At 41.3% G+C, this 26,274-nt stretch overlaps 1 protein-coding gene and 1 long non-coding RNA gene across 8 annotated transcripts in view; one reads left to right on the forward strand and one right to left on the reverse strand.

Annotated features, from left to right (window-relative positions):
• trmu (tRNA 5-methylaminomethyl-2-thiouridylate methyltransferase) overlaps positions 1–26,274 on the forward strand; it is a 44,117-nt gene extending 17,843 nt beyond the window's left edge. For 3 of the 7 annotated variants that reach the window (XM_038811379.1, XM_038811378.1, XM_038811375.1), the window contains exons 2-11: positions 5,971–6,136; positions 9,460–9,566; positions 11,591–11,707; positions 13,931–14,103; positions 14,232–14,285; positions 15,717–15,783; positions 17,387–17,487; positions 19,609–19,753; positions 21,354–21,436; positions 25,770–26,274. In XM_038811379.1, coding sequence (XP_038667307.1) covers positions 5,994–6,136; positions 9,460–9,566; positions 11,591–11,707; positions 13,931–14,103; positions 14,232–14,285; positions 15,717–15,783; positions 17,387–17,487; positions 19,609–19,753; positions 21,354–21,436; positions 25,770–25,895 — 1,116 coding nt within the window. In that variant the 5' untranslated portion in view covers positions 5,971–5,993 and the 3' untranslated portion in view covers positions 25,896–26,274. Of the gene's footprint in view, positions 1–5,970; positions 6,137–9,459; positions 9,567–11,586; positions 11,708–13,930; positions 14,104–14,231; positions 14,286–15,716; positions 15,784–17,386; positions 17,488–19,608; positions 19,754–21,353; positions 21,437–25,769 lie in introns of those variants that run through there. The other 4 variants (XM_038811381.1, XM_038811380.1, XM_038811376.1 and 1 more) reach the window with 3 other exon arrangements.
• LOC119973378 lies at positions 676–26,042 on the reverse strand. Its single transcript, XR_005462298.1, has 3 exons — positions 25,913–26,042; positions 23,372–23,467; positions 676–1,838 (listed from the first exon to the last, which is right to left on the reverse strand). It is a non-coding gene; the product is annotated as an uncharacterized LOC119973378 (long non-coding RNA).

Raw genomic sequence — 26,274 nt, forward strand, 5'->3', positions numbered from 1 at the left:
AATGGCCGGTGGTGGGATCTTCTGGTCCCGCCGCTGTCAATGGGATTCTCCACTGAATCCATTCCATGCTGCCGGGAATCCTGTGGCGGGTGTGTACCATTCGTGGGACCCGAAGATCACACCGGCATGAACAGACATAAAAATCGTGCCCCATGGTTTCATTCCCCTGGTCAATAAATCGGTGGTAGATATGAAATGTGGTTGGCAAGTATAAAATATGTGGCCAGGTGCATCAATATTCACCAGATAAAACTGGCTCACACTATTACAGGCACTGTCCCATACCCCATACCAGCCCAGGGCTTCTGTCTGTATTTTCTAATAATATCAGGCAGTTAAAGGTGAGTTAATATCAAAACAGAACTTAGGAACCAAATTTTGACGATGGTACATGCTGAAATACTCATTTCTCCTTCAGAGGATGATCGGCCTAGTGTGTCTTTCAAACATTTGTACCATCAGGTTAGAAATTGCATTGGTGATAACAGCAGATTAATACTTTTTTAAATAAAAATTTAGAGTACCCAATTATTATTTTTTTCCCAATTAACAGGGCCAGTTCACCTAACCTGCACATCTTTGGGTTGTGGGGTGAAACCCACGCAGACACGGGAAGAATGTGCAAACTCCACACGGACAGTGACCCAGGGCCGGGATTTCAACCCGGGTCCTCAGCGCCGTAGGCAGCATTGCTAACCACTGTGCCACATGCCACCCCAGCAGATGAATATTTAATGCATTTGGATGAAACTCTTTTCACTATCTGAATACTCCCATTAGCATAGTGGACAGAAGAACACATTAAATATTAGTTATTGCTTGCCATAATTTTTAGTCTAATTTCCTGTCCAAAATACTTTTGTTATTTTTTTTAAATTAATTTGCACAAACTTACAGTTTAAGATGTGGGAGCTAAGTTTTTGTGCCCTGTGATGAACCTGACCGTCTGTACGCTGAATTCTACTCTTATTCATGTTACGCCTCAGGAAAATTTTAAAACTCCAATCCCACTTCCAATTTTTATTTGCAAACCCTGGGAATTCTGCAAATGCAGGGACAGGAATGCTCCGATAAAGCCAGTTAGTCTATTTGCAACAAGGCACGTACATTCTCCTTCTCAAAAGGAGCAGTGCCTGAAAATAGTGTGAAGAAAAATAAACCTTGATGCAAGACACCGACAAGGCATGCTCCAGAAAATTTGCTTTGAGGAAAATGAAAACTCTTTAAAACCTGCACTCCAGCAACGCATTTGTTTTTATATACGCTTGGAGACGAGCACCAAATGAACACACCGGTAATTGACTCTTCGAAACTATCATACGTGAAAACTGCATCACCTCAAGTTAGTGCAGGAACAATCTGGGGAGAAAGTAATGAGTAATTTGTTCTGACTGCCTCCAGTCCTGGTCTCCACTGATCTGGTTGGGTACCACTTTCCAGTCAGTCAGTGTGGAGACCTTTCAGTACTGAGGTCCAGTTGATCTGATTACTTGACGTTGGAAATCCCCAAAAGCCAAATTTGCTTGTGAAGCGCAAGTAAAGTGACATGTGGCTTGAAATGTTGGATTGCCCATTTTAAGATGCTGAGGAGAAGGGGAAAGGAAATGGGCATATATGTTTCGGGGTGGTACCACATAACATTTGGCACAGCAGGCTATGAGCATGACAGCAGTGCAACATATAAAGTGACCTGTAACAAACTACGTAACTGCTCCCTTCAAATGGTGTTGCAGATAGTTTGGATAAAGGCAACCACTTGACAAAGTTATAGAAGCATAAATCTAATCAGTGGAACAGAAACCGAAAATCTTGGAAATGGGCAGAAGGTCCATCAGCATCTGTAAAGAAAACAGAAGGTTAACTTTACAAGTGGAACCCCGAGTGTAAAATTTTACAATAATGAAGCAAGAAAAGGCAATTCAAACCGAGTTCTGCTAAAATTGTATCCAGAAATTGAACCTACATTTTTCTCTTGAACCTCCTGTATAATATATTCACCAATTTTGGGTTTTGTTTCAAATTGACAGTAGTGGTGGGTTTATTTTATTTTGCTGCACAATACTGTGTGCTTACTTGATGTAAAACATCTTCATATTTTAAGGGGAAAGTGATTTTGATTGTACCGGAACTCCTTATATTAATGGTAAGCATGGGCTGACAATTATTTTGAATATGTTGTAGTATATTTGACATGTGACACGAACTGTAGTATCATTAAGTTTGACTTCAGTGCACATACAAACATTCTTTAAATTCTTTCTTGGGTTGTGGACATCACTGGCAAATCTGGCACCATTATTCATCCATCTGTGCCCTAACAAGGCGATGGACAGCCTTCTTGAACTTCTTTGGGCCACGTACTACTGTTTGTAGCGGTTAGATACAACCTTCCCAGGTCCTTCAGAACACATATAAGAGGCAACCACATGTGGACCTGAAGACACATCTGGACCAGACCAGGATAAAGCTGACTGGTTTCCTTCCCCAAAGGATTGGGCAATTCGAATCAACTGTACGTTGCCACTTATTTAACGCGGTTTTAAGGCTGTAAGTGAATTTGGCAGAATGAAAGTCTACCTCAGCCTGTTAGCCGATTGTGTTTTTTGGTCTGGGTTTTGTCCTGTTCAGATTAATGGAATGTAGCCTCCTTCATACTTTTCTGAAGGTGACTGACAGTATTAATCCAGTTCTCAGTAAGTACAATGGTACAATAGCACACATCAGTTTACACTAAATTATCATTATTCCTGACAGAGATCAGAAGGATAATTGGTGTGGGAAATGCAAACATCACCGTAGTCTTCTGAGGTTAAGTTACAGCGTTGAGGAAGTGTAGAGAATACTTTATATTGGCTGAGGTACACACTGCATGTTGACATTGAATCATTTTTTCATTTGCCTCAACCTGATGAACAACAAATGCATGCCCTTATTGAATCGAATATGTCGCAAACAATGTTTGAAGTATGTCTTTGAACCAATGTGTTGGTTACTTACCTATTTATATAAGCTAATCATAGAATCCCTACAGTGCAGAAGGAGGCCTTCGGCCCATCGAGTATGCACTGACCCTCTGAAAGAGCACCCACCTCGGATCATTCCTGTAACCCCACCTAACCTACGGGTCAAATTTAGCGTGGCCAACCCACCTAACCTGCACATCTTTGGACTGTGGGAGGAAACCGGAGCACCCGGAGGAAACCCACGCAGACACGGGGAGAACGTGCAGACTCCGCACAGTCATCCAAAGCCAGAATTGAACCAGGGTTCCTGGCGCTGAGAGGCAACAATGCTAACCACTGTGCCACCATGCTGCCCTATATGGAGAAGTTTATACGTTGTATTTGTTACATTTTGTTCTTGATATTATTTCCAGTCACGTTTGGCACCGTGTTACAAATAGTTGATCCTTTATGTGCTGAATAGTATGTCTGCTCAGTGTCTCAGGTTACTACTTTGGTCTCCGACTTCTCACTCTGCTCCTTTTGAAGATGTGTGATCTTGGTGACCTTTTCAAATTTAAAAATGTACATGTAATCTAATAAGGTTATGAAACAACTCCTGGCTATCGCGGCATCTGTTTTACTTTAGAATTCTAGTGAAACTGGTAACAGTTTGTTTCCAGAAGCTGTCAGCAGGCGTACCCACCTATCTGACATTTAGAGAACTGTTTTGGAAGGGGGAGAAATTCTATCTTCCGTCCTTTTCTACATCTCTGCAGAATGAAGCTGAATGTGTCCAAAGGTACTAATTTTTGTGATTATTTATCAGTCTGTTGCCTCTCTTCAGATGCATTTTTTAGCAGTATGCACTGAACAGAAAGTTATATTCTCCATCACAGTGACGAGGCCCAGTTGTTATACCACATAATCAACAGGGTATTTAACTGGAGAGCTTTTAGCCATTAACTGTGTATGAAACTAGGAAACTACTAAAATTTGAATGATTCTGGTTATTTTTATCCCGCACATAAAAATCTGTATATACCATCAACATCCTGGGGGTTACCATTGACCAGAAACTGAACAGGAGTAGCCATATAAATACTGTGACTATAACAGCAAGTCAGCGGCTAGGAATCCTGCAGCAAGTAACTGACCCACTGACTCCACAAAGCCTGTCCACCATCCACAAGGCACAAGCCAGGAGTGTGATGGAATACTCCCTCCTGCTGGATGAGTGCAGCTCCATCAATACTCAAGAAGCTTGACACCGTAATGGACAAAGCAGCCCACTTGATTTGCACCCATCCACAAACAATCACGCACGCCACCATCGAGGACAAGGGCAGCAGATACATAGGAAGTTCCCCTCCAAGAGACTCACCATCCCGACTTGGAAATATATCGCCATTCCTTTCACAGTGGCTGGGTCAAAATCCTGAAACTTCCTAACAGCACTGTGAGTATACCTACACTGCATGGACTGCAGAGGTTCAAGAAGGCAGCTCGCCACTACCTTCTCGAGGACAATTAGGGATCGGCAATAAATGCTGAAGTAGCCATTGACATCCACGTCCTTTGGACGGATAAAAAGAAAATGTACGGTGGACTAACACAATAAATCTGATTTGGCTATGACTTTCTTCTTGGCCTGAGAAAATAAATGATGTGATCTCTAAAATGGGTCCAAAGAATTGTCCCTAGGAAAAGGGCTATCAAAAGGTTAAACATTAGCTGTTATTTTCATTATTTCATTATAACTGGCAAACTATTTCATTATGTTACTATGATTTCAGCTTTCTTTCCCAACTCCTATTCTAACTAAACACTGTGGCTCTCTGTTGCGTTTAATTCATATGTGTGCAAAATTATTACAATGCATTTAAGTGAGCTGGACCAGTTAAGTGAGTTGTATGAAATTGTTGGGACAATCTGTCTTAAATTCAGGCAAAGGGCAATGACTAATGAATGGTAAAATACCTTTCTGAGTTTGGACAGGCAGCAAATCTATTCCAGCATTACTGTCATTTTTGAGCTTGTTTGCTGCATTGTACGTTTGATCCATGCCCTGTGGACGAGCTATCACATTAAGTTTCCATTACGGATCAGGCACTGTGCCAATCAGCCATTCTAGAACTTGCTGACCGGTATTATGTTTCGTGAAACATCACTCCCTGGTCCCACGTACAGCTGAGTACATTGGCTAACATATTATATTATAAAAGGGAAAAACCGGGTTCCAAATACCTGTAAACTGTTGCACTCGTTAAAAGAATTAAAGTTGTGACTTCCTCTGTGGCTCAGTGAACTTACCTGGTGACTAGCTGTGCGATCCATGCTTCTTTGACTGTATTCTAGTCATTTTTCTCTCCAACATAAAAATCTCTGGGTACATATTGTACTGTGTACACAACATAGTAGATTTTGCGATGACTTCTGCCTTACTCCAAGAAAATTGATAATATGGTCCCTCTAAATTGCAAAACATCTGTCACTAAGGAAAGTCACTTGGAAACCACACCCCTGATTTTCCAGAAACCTATTGTTTATGCTGTGTTAGCAGCTTCTCAAATCTTGATATTTAATAATTTCCAATCCCACAGCATTCCATGGAACACTATATTGCCTGGAAATTCTCCACTGAAGAAAATCACTGGAGTAACCTCAATCGAACATTACAGCGCAGTACAGGCCCTTCGGCCCTTGATGTTGCGCCGACCTGTGAAACCAATCTAAAGCCCATTTACACTATTCCATTATCATGCATATGTTTATCCAATGACCATTTAAATGCCCTTAATGTTGGCGAGTCCACTACTGTTGCAGGCAGAGCATTCCACGCCCTTCCTACTCTCTGAGTAAAGAACCCACCGCTGACATCTGTCCTATATCTATCGCCCCTCAATTTAAAGGTATGTCCCCTCATGCTAGCCACCATCCGAGGAAAAAAATCCTGTTTTTTATTCTGAAGAAACATGCTTTTCGAGGAATACAATATTAAAAGAAGAATCTAAACTGTTTTCACTAGGCTACCAAGTGACCGGCGTCTTCATGAAAAACTGGGACTTGTTAGATGAACATGGTGCTTGCACGAGTGATCAGGACTGTGAAGATGCGTATCGAGTCTGTAAGATGCTCAACATCCCTTTTCATCAGATTTCCTATGTGAAAGAATATTGGCATGAGGTCTTCAGGTAATGTACTATTTTCAAATTTGCCTTTGAGAAACCTTTGTGTCATTAAAATTTTAAGAAACCTCTGTGTGATTAGAATTTTGAAGGTTTTTTTTTGTGTAGACTGCTTGCTAGAGTTGGGTGGTGGTGCTTTTACCTAATGATTCTAAGGAAAGTTTCAGTTCAAACCTGATCGCACCATTCCACGTAAAGGAGTCACCATAAATTTACTAGAATGATACATGAATTACAAGGGTTAAATTATGAGGAGGGATTATATAAACTAGGATTGTACTTAATTTTAAATCTCAAATTGATAGATTAGTACTAACTAAAGGTCTCAAGGGATACAAGTGTGGTATATGGTGTCGGGTCTCGGATCAGCCATAACATCATGGAATAGCGAGCAACCTCAGGGGGGGCTAAATTGTTTACTACTCTTCCTGCATTCTCTGTATTTACAGTGCTCGCCGCTTTAGTTGCTGTCACACCACTTCTCACAGTCTCTCCAATTTACAGTATAATTCCAGAAAGGGACTGAAGAGAAAAATGTATCAGGATAAATGGATACCTGGTGCTTTGAATTGACTATATTAATGAAAAAGAATGCTTTCAGCATTAAGTGCAACTGTTAAGGGTCAGGTACAAGAAATTGCTTTTGAATTTTAGTGTTGTAACTTCTGTGGAATGCCGAACACAATCAGATTGCCACTCTGCTTAATTACTTACCCCGAAATGTAGCTGCACCGTTCCCACCAAACCTTCGACTCAGGCCGGGTGCGAAAGGTGCAGTGCAGCAGGTTCCCAAGGCACTGTGTCGAGGGCAACTGAGTCAGAGGTAAAAAATGCCCCCTTTTCGTCTCGCACTAGCTAAGTAGTCAATGGGGAATGTCGGCTGGTCAGGGATGGAGGTATGACCAGCAGGTGGGAGGGTCGGATGGTCAGGATGTGGGGTGTAGTCAGATGGGGGTGGGAGTGTGGTCGGAGGAGTGGGGGTTTGGTCAGGGGTGGTATAGTATGGGGATGTAGTTGATGGGGATGTAGCCGGTGGGTGGGTGGGTGGGAGAGGGGGGGGTTGTGTAGTCGGATGTAGGATTTCAGTCTTGTGAGGGTGTGGTTATGATGAGGGGAGGCACGTCTGAGGCTTGGTTGGCAGTTGGGGGCTGGGGGTGTAGTTAGGGGGGTGATGGGTGTAGTCTGGGGTCTTCGGGGGCAGGGTCTGGGAGGACAACCGGTGGCTGCGGAGAGTGTGGTGAATCACAATCCTAGTAATTCACACTGTGTTATATTATATGTGTTGTGTCTCTATAAGCTCGTTATACGAGAAGTTGCGTGGCTCTGCCCATAGGGGGAGATGAGGAGTTTGTACTGGGCTCCACCCTTGGCTCCGCCCATGGCTCCTCCCACTAACTGGAAGTATAAAGATCTGCAGTTGTGAGCCTGCTGCCAGTTCATCTCGTCGCAGGCAGGCTCAGTTGTAAGACTATTAAAACCACTGTTCACTTCCAACCACGTGTCCTGTGAATTGATGGTCACATCAGAGAGCACTCGTTAGATGGCGGTGGCAGTCAGAGTCTGGGAAGGATAATCAGTGGTTGGGGAACATTTGGGAGGGTATGGGCCTTTTTATGGATGGGAGTCGGGGGTTGAGGTATGCAGTCATGGAGTGGCGATGGCAGTCATTTTGGGGGAGGCGGGGTTGGTGGGCAGTCAAAGACTGTACGGGTCCCACTGGGGGTGGGGAGTGCGGTCTGGGGTTGGGATGCAGTAGGGAGATGGGCGTGCAGTCTTGGCTTTGGCAAGGGTAGTCATTGGGAAGCACTGTTGAAGGCCATCGAGGTGAGAGTGTAGTCAGGGGTTCCTTGGGGAATCAGAAATGGGTCAGTGATATAGTTAACCAGAACCTTAGAAGTGGTTTTAATTCTGGGTGACTATTACTGTCATAAATTCCAGATTTAAATCGGCGTTTCGGATTGTACCCATTAGAGGGTCATTGCTAAACTGAAGTTTGAACTTCCCGGGCCGTTGCCGTGCAATTCTGGGGACTTCTGGGGCCGGGGATTTCCTCGCGCCTCTTTGGGGTATCCCCAGTACGACACTGGAGCACGGTGTTATGGGCCTTAATGTTTTGTTTTTGGAGCATTAAATAATATGTTATAATCACCATTCAATAAATCATTGGACCTCTTTTAAATATATAAACAAATTTGCAGCACAGGAACAGGCTAGTTGGTGGGCCAACTCGCGTTTGTGCTTCACTCGAATCTCCTATCCTTCCTCATCCAACAATCAGCATAATCCTCTTCCCTTCTTCCTCATTAGCTTATCTAGTTTCCTCTTAAATGGTTCCTTGGTATTAGCCAACACCACTCTCACCACATTCTCATCATTCACGGTGTAAAGATGTTACTACTGAATTTCCTATATAACTTCTTTGTCACTATCTTTTAATGGTTGTCTCTAGTTTTACACTTGTCCACAAGTGGAAACGTTCTCTCTGTGTCCCCTCTATTGAAACCTTTTATAATCCAGAAGACCACTTTTGGGTAACTCTCAGCCTTTACATCTAGAGCGAGAAGAGACGCAGCCTGTTCACCCTTTCCTGATGGGTATAACCTCACCCTTGTAAATAATCTCTACTCCCTTTCTTGACTCTCTATTTCCATTTTGTAATGTGGTGACCAGAACTGTGATCTACTCAACGTCCGATACAGGCTGAGCCAAAACATTGTTACTGTCCCTCTAGATATAAACTCTGGTGCTTATTTACTTTTGTTATAGGCCCTTTAGTGTTTGTGCACTTATGCTCTTGGATCCCTTTGCTCCTTTACACAGTTTAGGTTCTTATTTCCCGAGTAATGTGAGACTTTACTTTTCTTGCCAAATATACCTCACACGTATTGGTGTTGAAATTCACTTGCCAATTATATACGTCCAATTTTCAAATTAATTAATATCTTGTAATTTGTTTCAGTCCTCCTCAGTGTTGAGTGTCTTTCCCCTCCATTTGGTGCCATTGGCAAATGTAGAAATTGTGTTTTTGGCTCCAAGTCTACATCGCTGATGTAAATTGTGAACAACAATGGCCCCAATGCTGATCCTTGTGGGACTTCACTTTCTCATCTCCTTCTCATGTTACAAAAGAGACGAGCTGAGAAAATTCTGTTGCAGTGTAGCATGACATAATCAAAGGTGGTCATGCATTTCAGAAGGTGCTTCAAAACTCCAAATAATCTAAGTAATTAAATTTTAAGATGATGCTATGGTGTATGGTTTCATGTTAGGAAGGCACATGCCCGAACATGAATTAATTAAAATGCATTGTTTTGTCTGTTCTTTTCTAGTAATTTGGTAAAGGAGTATGAAATGGGAAGGACTCCAAACCCTGATATCATGTGCAATAAAAATATTAAATTTAAATATCTGTTGCAGTTTGCTGTGGAAATGCTGGGTAAGTGCTTATGTATTCACTGGAATCATGAAAATATGACATTTTGTGTTTGGATTAAAGTGTTTAAAATGCCTAATAATTGTTAATAATTCAGCCTGAAAAAATCCTGTAAAAACTGGGTTTCATGCACTTCTTACACCCTATAATTTGGAATTGTGGAAACAATAATATTTCATATTAATTTCTACCAGTTGGCTATTCTTTCTTTAAAAATGTACATACTTATTACTGCTGTTATTTCTTTGCAGTTAACTGTAAATGACCACTCAACAAACTGACATTAACAGTGTCACTATCACTAATTTTTTAATAAGGATGCCCTTGTGTATTAATCAAATGAACTGTGATATTTTTTGACTTTACAAATGCTACTTCATTTTCTTTTCTATTAGTGACTTTCTGATCTCCTGTGTTTCACATTTAGAGCCAAGACCAAGATTGATAGGACAAAATTACTGAGCAGGAGAATAATTGGACTAGGAGGGGTGAGGGTAAGACGAGAGAAGAGAGTAGGGAGAGAGAGACGGGGAGAGAAGGCATGGTGGGGGGGGGGGGGGGGGGGGGGGGGAAGGTGAGATGTGAACAGGAAAGAGGAGAAGGCAGGAAAGGGGTGGAGGGGTCTGTCTACTAACATTATAATGGCCTATCATAGCTTAACTCCTTTTGCAAGTAAGTATGAGCACTTTTAAAATTGAGAGATGTCGGGCAGCATGGTGGCGCAATGTTTAGCACTGCTGCCTCACTGTGCCGAAGTCCCAGGTTCAGTCCCGGCTCTGGGTCACTATCCGTGCGGAGTTTGCACATTCTCCCCTTGTTTGTGTGGGTTTCGCCCCCACAACCCAAAGATGTGCAGGGTAAGTGGATTGGCCACGCTAACTTGAAAAAATGAATTGGGTAGTCTAAATTTATTTTTTAAAATTGAGAGATGTCATAGGGAGATTACAGAATTTTCCATTTAGTTTGATCCTCCAACCAATTCAAATAGATGTGGAAGGACTGTAGAAGCAGGGCCCTGATGGCAAGAATGCAACCCTATCCCAGCTGTCAGTTATACATAGGAATATTTTGTAGTTGCTTGTTCATCGTTATCTGCAGCCTGATCCTGTTGCCTAGGTAATTTGTTGCCCCGTGAGCAAATAGGAAGTTTGCCCTAATTGGCATTATTCTTTGGGCAAAATAAATCTCAATCTTTTCTCCATCATTTTTCCTCCTGAGGATTCATGCAGTGGTTTGGTTCCCAGGTGATTCCAGCCCTCTGGTGCCAAACATCACACATAAACTTGGCTGGTCAGTGACTTGGGGGAAGCATAGGAAACTGCTAAGCCCATCATAGAAAAATAGCAACATAGAAAATAGGAGCAGGAGGAGGCTATTTGGCCCTTTGCACCTCCTCCACCATTCATTATGATCATGGCCGATCATCCAACTCAATAGCTTAATCCAGGATTCCCCCCCATATCTTTTGATTCCCCCCTCCGCCCCAAGTGCTATATATTTTTTTTTTTTTTTATAAATTTAGATTAGCCAATTCTTTTTTCCAATTAAGGGGCAATTTAGCGTGGCCAATCCACCTACTCTGCACATTTTTGGGTTGTGGGGGTGAAACCCACGCAGACACGGGGAGAATGTGCAAACTCCACACGGACAGTGACCCAGAGCCGGGATCGAACCTGGGACCTCAGCGCCGTGAGGCGGTTGTGCTAACCACTAGGCCACCGTGCTGCCCCTCAAGTGCTATATTTAACTGCTTTGTGAAAACATGCAATGTTTTAGCCTCAACACCGAGTGTCCACTTGTATGCACATTCAGCAGAGGATTCCGAAATATGTATCCAGGATATTGAAGCCAAATTATAGCACACTTAATGCTCGCCGGACTGAAATTGCTAGTTTGTTTTCAAATTTCTGATGTAGAGACTCGCATTTTAACCATTAAGTTAGATCAAGTGTGTATTCCTATGTTTAACTCGAGACAATGGAATGTGTAGCAATTACGTAATGAACACTTTCTTTAAATTGAGTTAGGGGGCGATGCAATGGCAACCGGACATTATGCCAGAACATCACAGCATGATGAAGAAGTTTTCCAAAATAAACCTACTGGAATAACTGAAGATAGTTATAATAACCACTGCAAAGATGGTGAGTAAAGATCTTTAAACCTCAATATTTCTTAATTTGTCCCTATGTTGTGTTCAATGATGAGAAATGTTTCTTCAGTAAAAATTCAATTTGAACACTGTGAAATCTCATCCAATCTACTCAGGTTGCTCCTGAGGATCTGTGCGCACATATAATTAAATTGCGCACTGTCAGAGCCAATTGCCAATGTTTTCCTTTCGGCTTGTAACAATTTGTTCATTAAAAGACAAATCTGTGCAATCAGCAGCAAGTCAATAAGCTATCATTGATAGTGTCACTGTCAATAATCCTTTAATGTGGATGTCTGTCCACATCAATCAAATGAGCTGCAGCTACCTTGTCAGTATATGACCATTATTTAAATATTCATGCATTGGCTCATATGGCAAGAATTCGACTCCAGCAGAGGTGCCATTTGTACATGGCTGGAGTGAGTATTTTTCTAAGAGCCAATTGCTCATTTATTTTTGTATTCTGTCCCTCTCCATAAAGTGCTTGCTCCCTCACTCTCACCATGATGCTGAGGCAGGCATGTAATAAGAAGATTAGAACTAAACCCCAATTGTTGTTTAAGAGGAGACAGTGCATGGACATTGTAGCCAAAGGATTATATACCATCAGAAAATTTAAATCTTTTTGAGCAGATCCACAATCAAGAAACATTTCTATGCAGCTGTAGTTGAGAGTGCTATCCTCTTCGGATGTCTCTCCTGGTACTGTGGTCTTTGGAAAGAAGACTCTTTAAGGGTACAGAAATTATTCAGGAAGGCCTGTCTTCTCAACCTTGCCCCTCCCTCGCCTGAGTGGTGATGATCCTCAGGTTAAAATCACCACCAAAAGGGAAATCAGCCTATGGTCATCTGGGACTATGGTGACTTTACCTTTACCTTACAGAAATGATTGAATCACCCAGGAAGGATATTTGATGAGCAGGTCTTTCTTGCTGAAATCTGCTCTCGAAAAATTCTGATGGAAGAATAGAATGTCACGCACAACAAGAATCCCCCCGTGTTTCAGTATTACTGCTCGTTGCGTTCAGGGGAAAGGCTACAATTTCTCAGATGCAGGCTAAATCAGGCTATTAAATAACACTATTCTTTATTATTGTCGCAAGTAGGCTTACATTAACACTGTAATGAGGTTACTGTGAAAATCCCCTAGTTGCCACATTGTGGCGCATGTTCGGGTACACTGAGGGAGAATTTAGAATGTCCAATTAACCTAACAAGCCCGTCTTTAGGGACTTCTGGGAGGAAACCGGAGCATCCGGAGGAAACCCAGGCAGACACGGGGCGAACGTGCAGACTCCGCACAGACACTGACCCAAGCTGGGAATCGAACCTGGGACCCTGGCACTATGAAGCAGCGCTGCTAACCCCTGTGCTACCTTGCCGCCCGAACTTGTTTGTGCCTTGCTACATTAGACCCTTTGACAGGAGCTGGATTAATGGATCAGGATGTGCAATCACAATGGGACTCACTGACTGATTAGTTTACTGCATTGGAATAGTTTATTTAATGCATTTTAATTAATGTTGGACCTCTGTGATAGGGTAATTTACTTTCTATTATTATTATTCGTTTATAAGCAACAGTTGAATGAATGAGCAATGTACCCGAGATGAATTTCTGTATGGACAGTAAAGTGAAATTGAATTGAATTGAGAAGTGTGCAACATAGGCAAGAAAATCCCAGTGGAACAGTTATGCGAAAACTATTCTTTAGATCATGTACTGGCAAGAATTTTCGAGGTGATGGGCAATCTGAGAGTTGGCAATAGCATCCAAAGCTTCAACGAGGAATGTAGTTGGGTAGTTTAAAGAGCGGGAGAGATCACATTTGTTGGGAGAAAGATGAAAGTGAGGAAGCTTTCAAGCAGGAAATGCATCCCTTATTTGAGCAACGGTAAAAATTGAGAGCCGCCAAAGGTGGAATAATGTTTTAATGCTGTGACATGCTATGGAGGGCAGGAATTTCCAGCCCCAACATTGGCGGGCATTATCGAAGGCGGGACAGGAAAATTTGGAGAGCCATTAAAAGTCAACATGGCCATGCCTGCTGGTGGGGGGGGGGCCAGAAAATCCCGGCCAAAGCATTTTCATTTATGCCGTTGTCACGTTAGCAAAATTTGTGAGAGTTGCTACTAAAATTAAATGTTGAAATCAATTATCTTAAATCATTGCCATTCTGCCTCTAACTGCCCATTTGTCCTCCCTGTGCAGCTGTGAAACTGTTACAGGCAGCTGACACGAAGAAAGACCAAACGTTCTTCCTGAGTCAGATCTCACAGCACGCCTTGCGACACACCATCTTTCCTCTTGGTGCGTTGAGGAAAAATGTTGTAAAGGAATTGGCAGCTGAGGCAGGATTTCACCATGTGTTAAAAAGAAAAGAAGTAAGGCATTCGTTGGTCACTATTTTGCTTGTGAACCGTGAACATTGAACACAATTACTTTTGGACAAATCATCGATTCTGTTGTTAAATACTTGCTATCGGATGATATTTATCTTTGCTTCTTGCAGAGTATGGGAATCTGTTTTATAGGTGAAAGAAATTTTGAAAACTTTATTCTTGAGGTAAGTGTGCAGTTTGTTAAAAAGATATCAGTCTTTTTTTAAAATGGGATCATCCGTGTTAGGAATTAGAATTGTTTTCACTTGCTGTCTGTGTTTATATATCTTTCTGGCGAAATATTTATATTGAAATTCTAACAATTTTAATATAATGTTGACAAAAAACAAACAATAACACAATCCCCCCACGACAATGTAAGCTAAACCCCCTAACCCATCCCTCTAACAGCTAACAGTGACCAACTAAGGTGAAACCTTTCCACCAACCCTCTCACGGTGCAAAAACTCAATCACATCATCCAGCTGGCAGTGTAGTCGACCTCCAGCTCAAGAGACTCCACCTCCTTGCCACGAGCGAGGCAAAGGCCAGAACATCTGCCCCCGTCCGGAGGTTCGGCACAGCTGAAACCCCAGAAATTGCCACCAGTGGGCAAGGCTCCAACTCAATGTTCTGGATTGCCAACATGGTATCAAAAAAGACCTCCAGAGGCCCATCAGCTTTGAGCAAGACCAGAACATGTGGGCCGGACCCTCGAACAACGACCACATCGATCCCCCCACCCTGTCGGAAAACCGGCTCATTCTAGCCTTCGTGAGGTGTGTTCGAAACACCACTTTTAGCTGAATGAGATTCCGCCTCACACCTGTGTTCATATCTAATTCACAATCTTGATTCTTGATCTAAAGTTCTGCTCTCCCTTTACTATGGCTTAGAATTTACTGTTGCCAATATCAATGAATGAACATTTTGTGTCTTCATACAGCACTCTGCTTAAATTAAACTTATTGAGGCCCCTGTGACGTTTCCAGATATATAATGTAATATAAATGTGTCAAGTGTCCTCCCAGTAACATCAGCAACAGTCATTTCTAGACTAGTCAACACTTTGACATTTCCTTTGCTCATTTCAGTCGTCCTGGTTTAGGTAAAAGCCCTAACTTGATGCTGTGAACTTGTGCATTGTGGAAATAAAATTCAAAATACCCAAGCTTATTTTAGCTAGGACCTGTAAACATATAGGCGGAAGAGACAGTGATGGAATTTTCCACCCTGCTCTCCGCCAGGACCTGGGCCTTTTGGCTGGGCTGCTGAATCTCTCATGGCAGGGCCGGAAAATCCTGAATATCTATTCCATTAGCTTGGGCTAGATTCGTAGGAACAATAGAGCTAGGAGCGGGAGTAGGCCATTTGCTGCCCCCCCCCCCCCCTCCCCCTCCCCCCCTCCATCTAACTCTGCCTTGAATAAATTAAATGACCTAGCCTCCACTGCCTTCTGGGGAAGAATAGGATTGAAGGCCAATGTCCTCTTTACTGAATGTTTTGGAAATCCAAATGCATTTGCTTTGTTGAGTTTTGGCAAGATACTTGTAAAGAAGTTACTTGATCTTAATTCTGAACATTCAAAGTAATTTCATTCATAAAACATTTTGCAGTATCTAGAACCACGACCTGGAAACTTTGTTTCTATAGAAGATGGAAAAGTTATGGGGACACACAAAGGTAATTACAATGTTTAAGAAAATTAGTACGAAAATTATGATAAGTTGCTAGACAAACTTGAACATCTTTACGATTCTGTAGAACACTGTAGATAATCTAGACCCTTTATTGATATAGTCTGTTGTCTTCCATTTCAGATCATTTTACTCACTTTCCAAGCAGCTGTATGGTTAGTTTGGTCTAAACAAGACTTGGCAAACTTAAGATATTACGGAATTCTTGTTCTTTGCTGCTTCAGGCAGCAGCATCTGTTTTTCTCAGCAACCTAAAATTGGCCCGCCTCCATTTGGGTGTGTGCTCAGCACTACCCAATTTTCCTGTGTTAGCTGCACCAAGGCGATCCAATAACTCAGGCACAAGACCAAGAAAATCCTGCCCTGTACTTACAGAGCAGTATGTTGGAACATGAGCAAAATGCAACATATAGGTTTGGGTCACCTATCACAAAGGAAAAATCACATAGGAGTCAAGTAATAACCGTTCACTATTGACTCTGGAATGGCAACATCAGACGTGCACGGCAAGAAATCAGGCTGCCCCTCTGAAAAAGCATGAGTTTTAATTTGGAAGAAAAATGTACAGGCTCCTGCGGCGTAATGTAAAATGGGACATGCAGCTATTTTGTGGATCTTATTCCAAAATAGTGCTCCTGGCAATAATGGGATATGAGGCAATCTCAATTAAATTTAAAATATAAATCTCATATTGGTAGACAGGAGCTGGATATCTAATGAACTAAAATTGTTTAAAATCACTGAAGCTTTAATTATGCTAGTTAGCTCCTTTAAAAGACAAGTTGCTTTCCCAGGAAATACCCCTCAGTACATTTCATGGTACTTGCTACATTGTGGAAATGACATTGGTTTGAAATTGTGGGCAATTGGACTGTGGATTTGTAAATGCAATGCTTAATATAGAACCACTCGGGGGCTTGGTGGGGGTGGGTGGGGTGGGGGTGGGTGGGGCGTGGAGTTCAGTCAAGTTCAACTACTTTAGCATTTGTGTCTCGACAAACCATTTTAATATTTATTTTTATTTTATTCTGCACTTTGCCAGACAAAATCTGATAAACAATCATCCAAGTAAAACTTTTCATTGAATTAACTTCTACACATGGTTGTTGATTTGATGGGCGGCTGTCAGCTCTCCATTTTCATTTGTAAATGTTTTTCTAAACTTTCAAAACTAAACTCAGAAAAAAGTACCCGTTAAATATATTTAAACCTTTAGAGTGCGTCTTGCTGCGTTTAGCTGTTGTCTGCTTTGCAAGTTGTTGAACTGGTTGAGGTGCAACTTAAATTTTGAGCGTAATGATCAAAAACTTTATAACAGTGACATGAATATTGTGATTACAGCACAGAAGTTATACTCTCGTACAAGTTAAAATTTTTATAATGGGAAGTGAAATTAAGGCTGTCATTATTTCACCATTGAAGGATTAAAGAATTGTAATATTATCTCAACATCTACATTCCATAGTAGACGAAATAGGTAACAAAGTCAGAATGTCTTATGAACTAGTCATCAATGATATGTTGTAAAATGTTTGCGAAACAACCAAGATATGCATTTACATTTCAATTTACTCTCTCTATGGTTTTAGGTTGGTTCCTGTTCACTTTGGGGCAACGAGCCAGGATAGGTGGTCAAAGAGATGCCTGGTTTGTAGTAGATAAAGAGATAAATACGGGGGATGTGTTTGTGGTGAGTGTTGTGGAGCCTATGGAAAAGTTAGAAATACAAAGTTAACTGAATAGATATCTACATTGGACATTTCATCACAATGAACTTCGATATGCACATATTAAATTCAAACTAGTAGAAAATGAGATATCTGGACCTGCATTTATTGTTGATACAAATGGATTATGTTGCTGTCCTCTATGCAACTAACCAGTTATCAACACTGGAATCAACTTTGTTACATTTTTGAAGTTCATTTTCATGGATACAGATGTCACTGACAAGGCCAGCATTTGTTTCCCATCCCTAGCTTCCCTTGAGAAGGTGATGGTGAGCCACCTTTTTCAAATGCTGCAGTCCATGTGATGAGGTCCCACCGTACCATTAGGTAAGAAGTTCCAAGGTTTTGACCCAGCATTGATGAAGGAATAGTGATACATTTCCATGTCACAATGATGTGTTTGCAGGAAAACGTGGAGATGACGGTGTTCCCCTGAACCAAACTTCTCCTTCTAGGGGGTAGATCTCATGGGTTTGGAGGTGCTGTTGAAGAAGTATTTTCGGCTAAATTCAGGCTCCTTGGACATAATTCCCCTCTGCCGAGGGAAATTTTAGTATGGAGATGACTACTCACTTTGCCAGCGGTAGCGTTTCAAGTTGATTAGTGTAGTAAAAATTCTACTGTAATTTCCACAGTTACAAAATTGCAGAAAGCTGAATGATCATAGTGAACAACTTGTATAGTCTAACTCTATCAATTCCCTTTATCACTGTCAAAGCGTCAATCAAATGACATTGGAACTTCTTGCTTTCTAAAGAAAAATCTCGTAATTTAAATTTCATTCCAATAAGTTGACCAGAACTGAACAGAGTTAGAAGCAGTAGAACTGGCAAGAGTAGAAGAGACCCGAGAGTCAGCCGCGAGTGAAATACAAGCATCACTTGTAGTAAACATCTGGCTAATATCAAAGCCTCAGTGAAGCAAGATATTTATATTTACATTAAGAAGCAAATGTCTCCCATTTCTGCTTTGCGTATCTCTTCTCCTTCCAGCTTTCCCTTAAGTTGTGTCTCAAGCTACCCCACTGCTGCTGCTTCTCTTATTCCACCATTGTTCCTGGTGGTTCATGGTTCTACTGCTGTAACCTCAGGAACCTGAACACTCTGCCCCCATCTGTTCATATTGGTTGGGCTATGAGCTGGCTGCTCCAGGTCTCCGTTTCCTTTCTGGTTCTAGTAATTACAATCTCTGCTTTAGTTCCAGTTGTCTGCACCCTCTCTTCCTCATAAGGTACTTAAGCTTTCAAGTGTCATTTTCCAAACTTGTGCTGTTGTCTAAAATGTATAATTATTCCCATTATGCCTTTCCTAGTACATAGCTATGTGCAGGCCACTTGGTAATATGCTATAGAATCTATACTGACATTTTTACAGTAGGGCAGGAGAGACAGATTACTTCTTGTCTTCAAATCAATACTCGTGCTGCTCAACAATTTGGACATGTTTGGACAAAGTTTTTGTACATCTCTAGACATCTGCCAGTGATGTATTGCATTAATTCAGCTTTCAAGACTGTCAGCTTTCACAGCTATTTTCGCTTTTCCACTAAAACTTTTAGCTTTTATTGTCACTTTTCTGGAAGGGGGGATGGGGTAGGGTGAATAGGGTGGGGTTGCTTATTTGATAGAAATATTATACATGTTTGAACACAATACTTCCTTTTTAATGGGTTTCTGATAGTTGATTTAACAAATGATTGCCAGTGTGTGAGCTAAATATTGAGGGGAGCACAGTGGTTAGCATTGCTCTGTCACGGAGCCGAGGACCCGGGTTCAATCGCAGCCCCGGGTCACTGTCCATGTAGAGTTTGCACATTCTCCCCGTGTCTGCATGGGATCCCCCCACAGCCCAAAGATGTGCAGGGTAGGTGGATTGGTCACGCTAAATTGCCCCTTAATTGGAAAAAAATTAATTAGGTACTTAAAAAATTTTTTAAATGTTAGTTAAATATTTCATGACACATTGCATTATCAAATTTCCTCTGCTACCCTTTTACCTGCATCTTCAACACTGGCCTGTGTGAGTCTGTCTTCCCAAGTGTAGGAATATGCATAATGAAAAACCATATATGTTGTCCGTCAGGCGCCAGGAACCACTCATCCAGCTTTGTACAGGAATTCACTCCAAATTGATCCAGTCCATTGGATTGCTCAGGATGCACCACTAGAACTTCTCAGAGACAGAGTGATGCAGTGTAGCTTTCGCTTCCAGCACCAGATGCCACTTGGTAAGAAATGGTCAGCTTAGCTTGTATGCATCTGGACTGAATTGGTGGTCCTTCAGTACATGAAAACAGCAACCATTTTAGTCACCTTCGAAGTAACTGTTAAGTGTTTGTATGGAACAAAAAACATGCATTATTTAACATCAGTTTAACCACTTTTTCCCTACATGTTCTAAGATGTGGTGCCAGTAATTGTAAAACACTTCACTTTGTTGAACAATTTCCTGACTGACTGTACATCAAACTGTTTCAGCTGACACGGAGACACTGATATGATTAATATCAGTTTGTTGTATGAATGGGTAATCCGTTTGAACTAGCTATGAAGATTAAGCAATTCCAAGCCACTGTAAAATGGTTTAAAGTTTTCTTCAACTGTCATCAATAATTTAATTGCTCTGTTTTGAATGCTATCCTTGTAACTATAGTGAGATGGTGTGCGAGTTTACTGTTGAATTATGTGCAGTACTGTAGATTAATGATTTTTAAGAACAGCCTGTGATTGCCAAAACCTGTTTTTCTTGGTTGTGATATTATTGCTTTTTTAAAATAAATGTAGAGTACCCAATTATTTTTATTTTTATTTTTTTTGGTGATATTATTGCTGATGGAGGGAAGACTTTTAGTCTGTAAATTCAGATTGAGTTTGACCTCTGGTTGAAAGGTAATGTTCATTCTAAGCCAATACAGTCCATTTACCAATTTAAAGACTATAAATGATGCAAAACTTCAAACTGAGACACTCGACCTAACAAGGAACGTGTGCAGAAGGAAAATCTTCACATTAGAAAAAGCATTTTCTTTCATCTTTGTTATAGTTTTACGTTGCTAATTATCTTGTCAATACTTTTTCTTAAGAACATAAGAAATAGGAGTAAGGAGTAGGCCACACAGCCCCCTCTAGTCTAGCCTGATTTGCACTAAGAACATGGCTGACAGGGTAGCACGGTGCACAGTGGTTAGCACTGCTGCCTCACCGCGCCAAGGACCCGGGTTCGATCCTGGGTCACTGTCCGTGTGGAGTTTGAACATTCCCCCGTGTCTGTGTGGGTCTCACCCCCACAACCGAAAGATGTGCAAGATTGGCCATGCTAAATTGCCCCTTAATTGGAAAAAAAGATTTGAGTACTCTAAATTTATATTTAAAAAAAGAACGTGGCTGATCTTCAACTTCAACAGGGGCTGGTTTAGCACACTGGGCTAAATCGCTGGCCTTTAAAGCAGACCAAGGCAGGCCAGTAGCACGGTTCAATTCCCGTACCAGCCTCCCCGAACAGGGGCCGGAATGTGGCGACTAGGGGCTTTTCACAGTAACTTCATTGAAGCCTACTCGTGACAATAAGCGATTTTCATTTTTCATTTTCATTTTCAACTACACTTTTGGAACTGACCCCCCCGTATCCTCTGACAGCTTCGACAAGAGTTATTCGGACTCAACATTTAGCTCCATTCTCTCTCTCCCCAGATGCTGGCAGACCTGCTGAGATTGTCCGGAATTTTCTGTTTTTGTTCCGTACCCTTAGAATCCATATATGACTAATTTTTCTCATCTGATGAATGTCAGGAATGTCAACATCAAGTTTTCCTGTAATTTTTCTTTCAGTGCCATGTCAGTTAATCTTCAATCCAGATGATACAGTTTGGGTGACTCTTGCTAACCCAGTCAGAGCAGCAACACCAGGTCAAGTGAGTTCTATCATATTCTTCCATATCAAAATATAAATCCAATAGAGGTTAGATAAATGAAATGGGCAATGGCTAAGGGTATAAATCTGCTACATGGGAACATTGGTGAAACTGGTTCTTTGGAATTGTAGGGACGAGAATACATTTGTTTTGGAGAAACATTGATTTAAAAAAAAATTAAAACTCTAAGTAGTTGAGGCTAAGACATTGAATACATTCAAGAGGTGCCTAGATATGATACTTGAGGCGAATGGGATCAAGGGCTATGGGGAGAAAGCAGGATTAGGCTATTGAGTTGGATGATCAGCCATGATCGTGATGAATGGCAGAGCAGACTCAAAGGGCCAAATGGCCTCCTCCTGCTCCTATCTTCTATGTTTCTATCTGGACTACTGTCCCTAAGGAATCTTGGAGGTGATGCAGCACAAGTTCACCTTCTGCACTGTAAATTCTATGATAATCAGAATGACACAAGGATTAAATTCTGAGGAGAGGTTGCACAGATTATATTTATATCCTCTAAAGTATGAAAGATTAAGGGATGATCTAATTAAGGTGTATGTGATTCTAATTAGGGTAGATAGAGTGAAACTCCTCAGGGAGCCGAGAACCCGGATCCGATCCCCGCCTCGGGTCACTGACCGTGTGGAGTTTGCACGTTCTCCCCTTATTGGCGTGTGCTCACCCCACAAAGATGTTCAGGGTAGGTGGATTGGCCATTGCCCCTTAATTGGAAAAAAAGGAGTGAAACTATTTCCTCTGGGTGGGGAGGGGGGTGCGGTAGGGTTTGTTCGGAACAAGAGAGCATGTACTGAAAATTAGAGCCTGGCTGCTCAGAGGTGATGTCAGCAAACAACTCCTCACAATTGAAGTCTGAAACTTCAACAAATTGACTAGGTCAATAACTCGGATTTGAGATTGGGAAGTGCCATGATCTGACTGAATGATAGATAGAACAGGCTCAAGGGGATGAATGGCCTGCTCCTGTTGTGCTCTTGTTCAACATGCTGGTCACCGGAGACTTAATGATGGAAAGAGACTGCCTGCCTTGTGTAATGTTCCATCAGCAGCCACAGCAAGAAATCTACTGAAGAATGGAAAAGGAAGAAAAATAGACAACCTCTTAAATAACTGAGAAAAAAGATTTGGGCTGGCAGGCAGGAGGAATTAATCTACAAAGTGTTTGCATCTGGAACAAATGTTACAAATCCAATTTAGAGATAAAGCAAAGCAATGTTTTGCAATATTATAATAAGTGAAGTAATTCAAGATAAAAGTTTATTCATTTATCCAACGTGCATTGTGTATTCATATGCTAATAATTCAGTATAATTGCAAGATCAAAGATACTTGCATCTTAAGCTAGTTTTATCAAGTGCAATAGTGTTACAAATATTATATCTGTTATGCCAGTCTCTTTCAATATCAGTAAGGTGTGTAGTATCTTTACCCAACATCGTCATCTAAGTTGCTATATTACATTGATGGTGAACTGCTGTTACGTTTAAGCTGCAGGAGCTCTGTGGTAACATCAGAATTTAGACTCCAGGCTCTGGACTACCCAAGTTTTTTTTAAAGTATTTTATTTTAAGAGGCAATGCAATGATTGGCTTGAAAGTTTGAAGTGTGTACAAATGCCTCGCCCAGATCTATCATGGATAGAGTGAATGGGCATGCAGCTTTCCCAGCATGGAGAGGTCAGACACCTCACAGGGGGCATAGGTTTAAAGTCCGTGGGGCAAAGTTTAGAGGAGATGTGCGAGGCAGGTTTTTTCCGCAGTGGGTGGTGAGTTTCCAGGGAGGTTGTGGAAGCAGATACATTAACCACGTTCAGAAGGCATCTTGACAAACACATGGATAGGATGGGTACAGAGGGATACGGCACAGGAAGTGCTTACGGTTTTGGCAATGGTTGGAATCATGACTCGTACATACTTGGAGGGCCGATGGGCCTGTTCCTGTGCTGTATCGTTCTTTGTACTTTGTCTGTGGCATGTACCCTGAAAGGGCCCAGTCAGCTTTTCGTTTAACCTAGAAGTACAGGACAAAGGCTGAGGATCAGGTGTTATGATCCCAGTTCATGTTATAACTGGACAGAAAAATCCAAGAATGGAACCCTGGCTCAAAATACATTCTTTTATAAAACATGGCGGAACAGAGCCAGAGGATTGCTAATTAGTTTTAACAACGAAAGAAAAGTTTATTAAACATGAAAAAATTGATGATGATACATTTTTATCTTAACAAATACACACAGAGTTGAAGATTAACATTGATTACAATATACGTCTTAAGAGATACTATGGTCTCATTCACACAAAAAGTCCCTTATAAGCACACAGGATGATTTTGGTCAATACACCTCTACTCTGAACCCAAGTTAGTGCCTGTGGTTTTCTCCTCAGAATCTCCCCAGATGATTGTCACATGAGAGTTTCAAAACTTCATTCCCAAAAACACGCCATAAAATCTTCTCCCATAATTATGTTTCCCCTGACGGTTTATATTCTGAAATCCAGTCCAGGTTTTCCAAGTGACACTTTCAAGCAAAGGCTTCTGCATCACTTTTAACAACGAATCCAGTCCATGATTTCACAGCAACCCTTTTAGAATTTCTTTGTGACTGCTTTGCAAACTGCTCACTTTAGCTTTCAATTCCCAGAACGTATTAAAATGACATCAAACATTTCATCTACCTCATCCCACTTTCAATCTAGATACTGTAATTATCTCTTTACTCATAACACTTTGTTTAATCTTCCTTGAATTCTTCCGAACAATACTTTTTCTGGTCACTTAATCCCTAACATCTTCGTCTTTCTGTCCAAATTCCCTTGTTATCTGAACTGTATCTTGTTCCTTAGGATGTTTGCAACTCCTTTGTCCTTCCAGCTACTCACGGCAGAGTTGAGAGCTGTTCATTCCTCAGTGACCTGGTTCAACTGCTCTCAAGTTACCCAATCTAAAGCTTTTTACTTTACAAGGACCTCCAGTTGCAAAGCAATGCCCACATGCTTACTATCCCTTTTATTTACTTTTCACACATAGTCTTCTCTAAGCCAATAGGAACACAGTTGGAACTTAACCAATCCCCCACACATACATACAAACACCAATCCCCAACCAATCCCCCACACATACATACAAACACCTTTGTCCAGCATGAATCTAATTATGGGTTTTTATCCTTCCAGGCACAGAAACATTAAATTAAACATACTTAAAACTATAACTTATTTCTAATATTTACCAATACAAGTATATCCCTTAAAACTACGTTTGTTTTCCTAACACAAACAAGTTATCCCTGATATCCTGGCCAATGTTTAACCCTAAATAGCACCACCAAAACAGGTTACTTGGTCATTATCTCTGTGTTGTTTGTGACACCTTTCTGTGCACATAATTTGTTGTCACATTACAATAGTGACCATACTTCGAAAGGTGCTATATAAATTGATTATCTCTTTATTTAAAAACATTAGCTAAATGTGGTTACTTTTCAGTTAAATGAGATCATGGTTGGAATTCTCCGGTCATCAGGATTCACATTTCCCACTGGCAGCACAACCCCGCCAGTGGGTTTTGCGGCAGCATGGGGGTCATTGCAATGGGAAATCCCACTGACAAATAGCGGGAGGATAGAATCCTGCCCCCAGTGAATGGCATGTTGCCGAGGAACACACACAATGGGGTACCGGGGCATCCCGCCCCATGGATTTTAGTTGAAGCTTTCAATGCAATTTGTTTTATTGGTTATGTGACTAAGTCACTGAGGTGACTAAATGTTGGTACTCTTCAATTGAAAACAACAGTACTGTGTGGTCAGGCCAAAAGTCATTTTTTGCCCAAGGCCAGCCCACTTGCTAGTCAGACTGAAGCAGGATGTAGTAACAAATTAAATTTGATTCCATTTTATAATCATTATGCTCTTCATTTAACCATGGTTGTCAGTCAGCCTACTGGATTACACTGTTGAGTCATTTTGAGGCAGCGAGCTGCAGGTTGCTGAAGATTAGTAGAGCTTCTCTATCAGTGTGCAAATCTTCTGGCTCCAGAGGAATTATGTACGTGTCCTAAAAGGATTCTGCAGCAACTTCTGAAAGCTCTGACAGATGCTTGGCTCAAGCCGCCATGTTGAGACACATTCAGGAGTCTTAATTGAACTTGCCTTGCTAAAATAGCATTTTAGTGTATTTCACTACCCTCTCTCTCATCATCTGCAAAGAAGCAAAATGCTTACTAATTGTGTCTTTAGTAAGAATTTATCTTACTTGCTAGAATTCTGATCAAACAATATGCCGTTTTAATATTAATATGCTTTTGGTTACAGTTTGCCGTGCTCTATAAGGATCAGGAATGCCTGGGTAGTGGCAAAATTAAGGGGCTTGGCCCTTCCATATACACACTGCAACAAGGAGAGGGAGCAGAATTGGCAAGACCCAGAAGACTGACATAACCCGTTAAAGAACTCACCACAAAACCTTCAATTTGACACAACCAGATTAGGATAACTGATTGCATCTGTAAATGTGCTGGAATCCAAATGCATCATAATCCCAGCGACACCATAATAAGGTGACAGAGGAAGTGAACACTGCCTTCCTACTTCCCTTATATCTTAGTGATTATCCGGTCAGTCAGGGGCAGAGGTCAACTGTGCAGCCAGTTCACGGCTGTCAAGTTTCGAACAGAATTATCCAGATTCTATCCTAAGATGTATCGCCAGTTACCGAAAGATGCACAGAATTCCAGGAAGATACATATTTTGGAATTTGTTTTCACAGTTACTGTAAATGATTTTCCATATAAAATAAAGATATTTTAATTTAACTTTT

Source organism: Scyliorhinus canicula, chromosome 11 (assembly GCF_902713615.1).
Source record: "Scyliorhinus canicula chromosome 11, sScyCan1.1, whole genome shotgun sequence".
In the NCBI taxonomy this organism is placed as follows: Eukaryota; Metazoa; Chordata; class Chondrichthyes; order Carcharhiniformes; family Scyliorhinidae; genus Scyliorhinus; species Scyliorhinus canicula.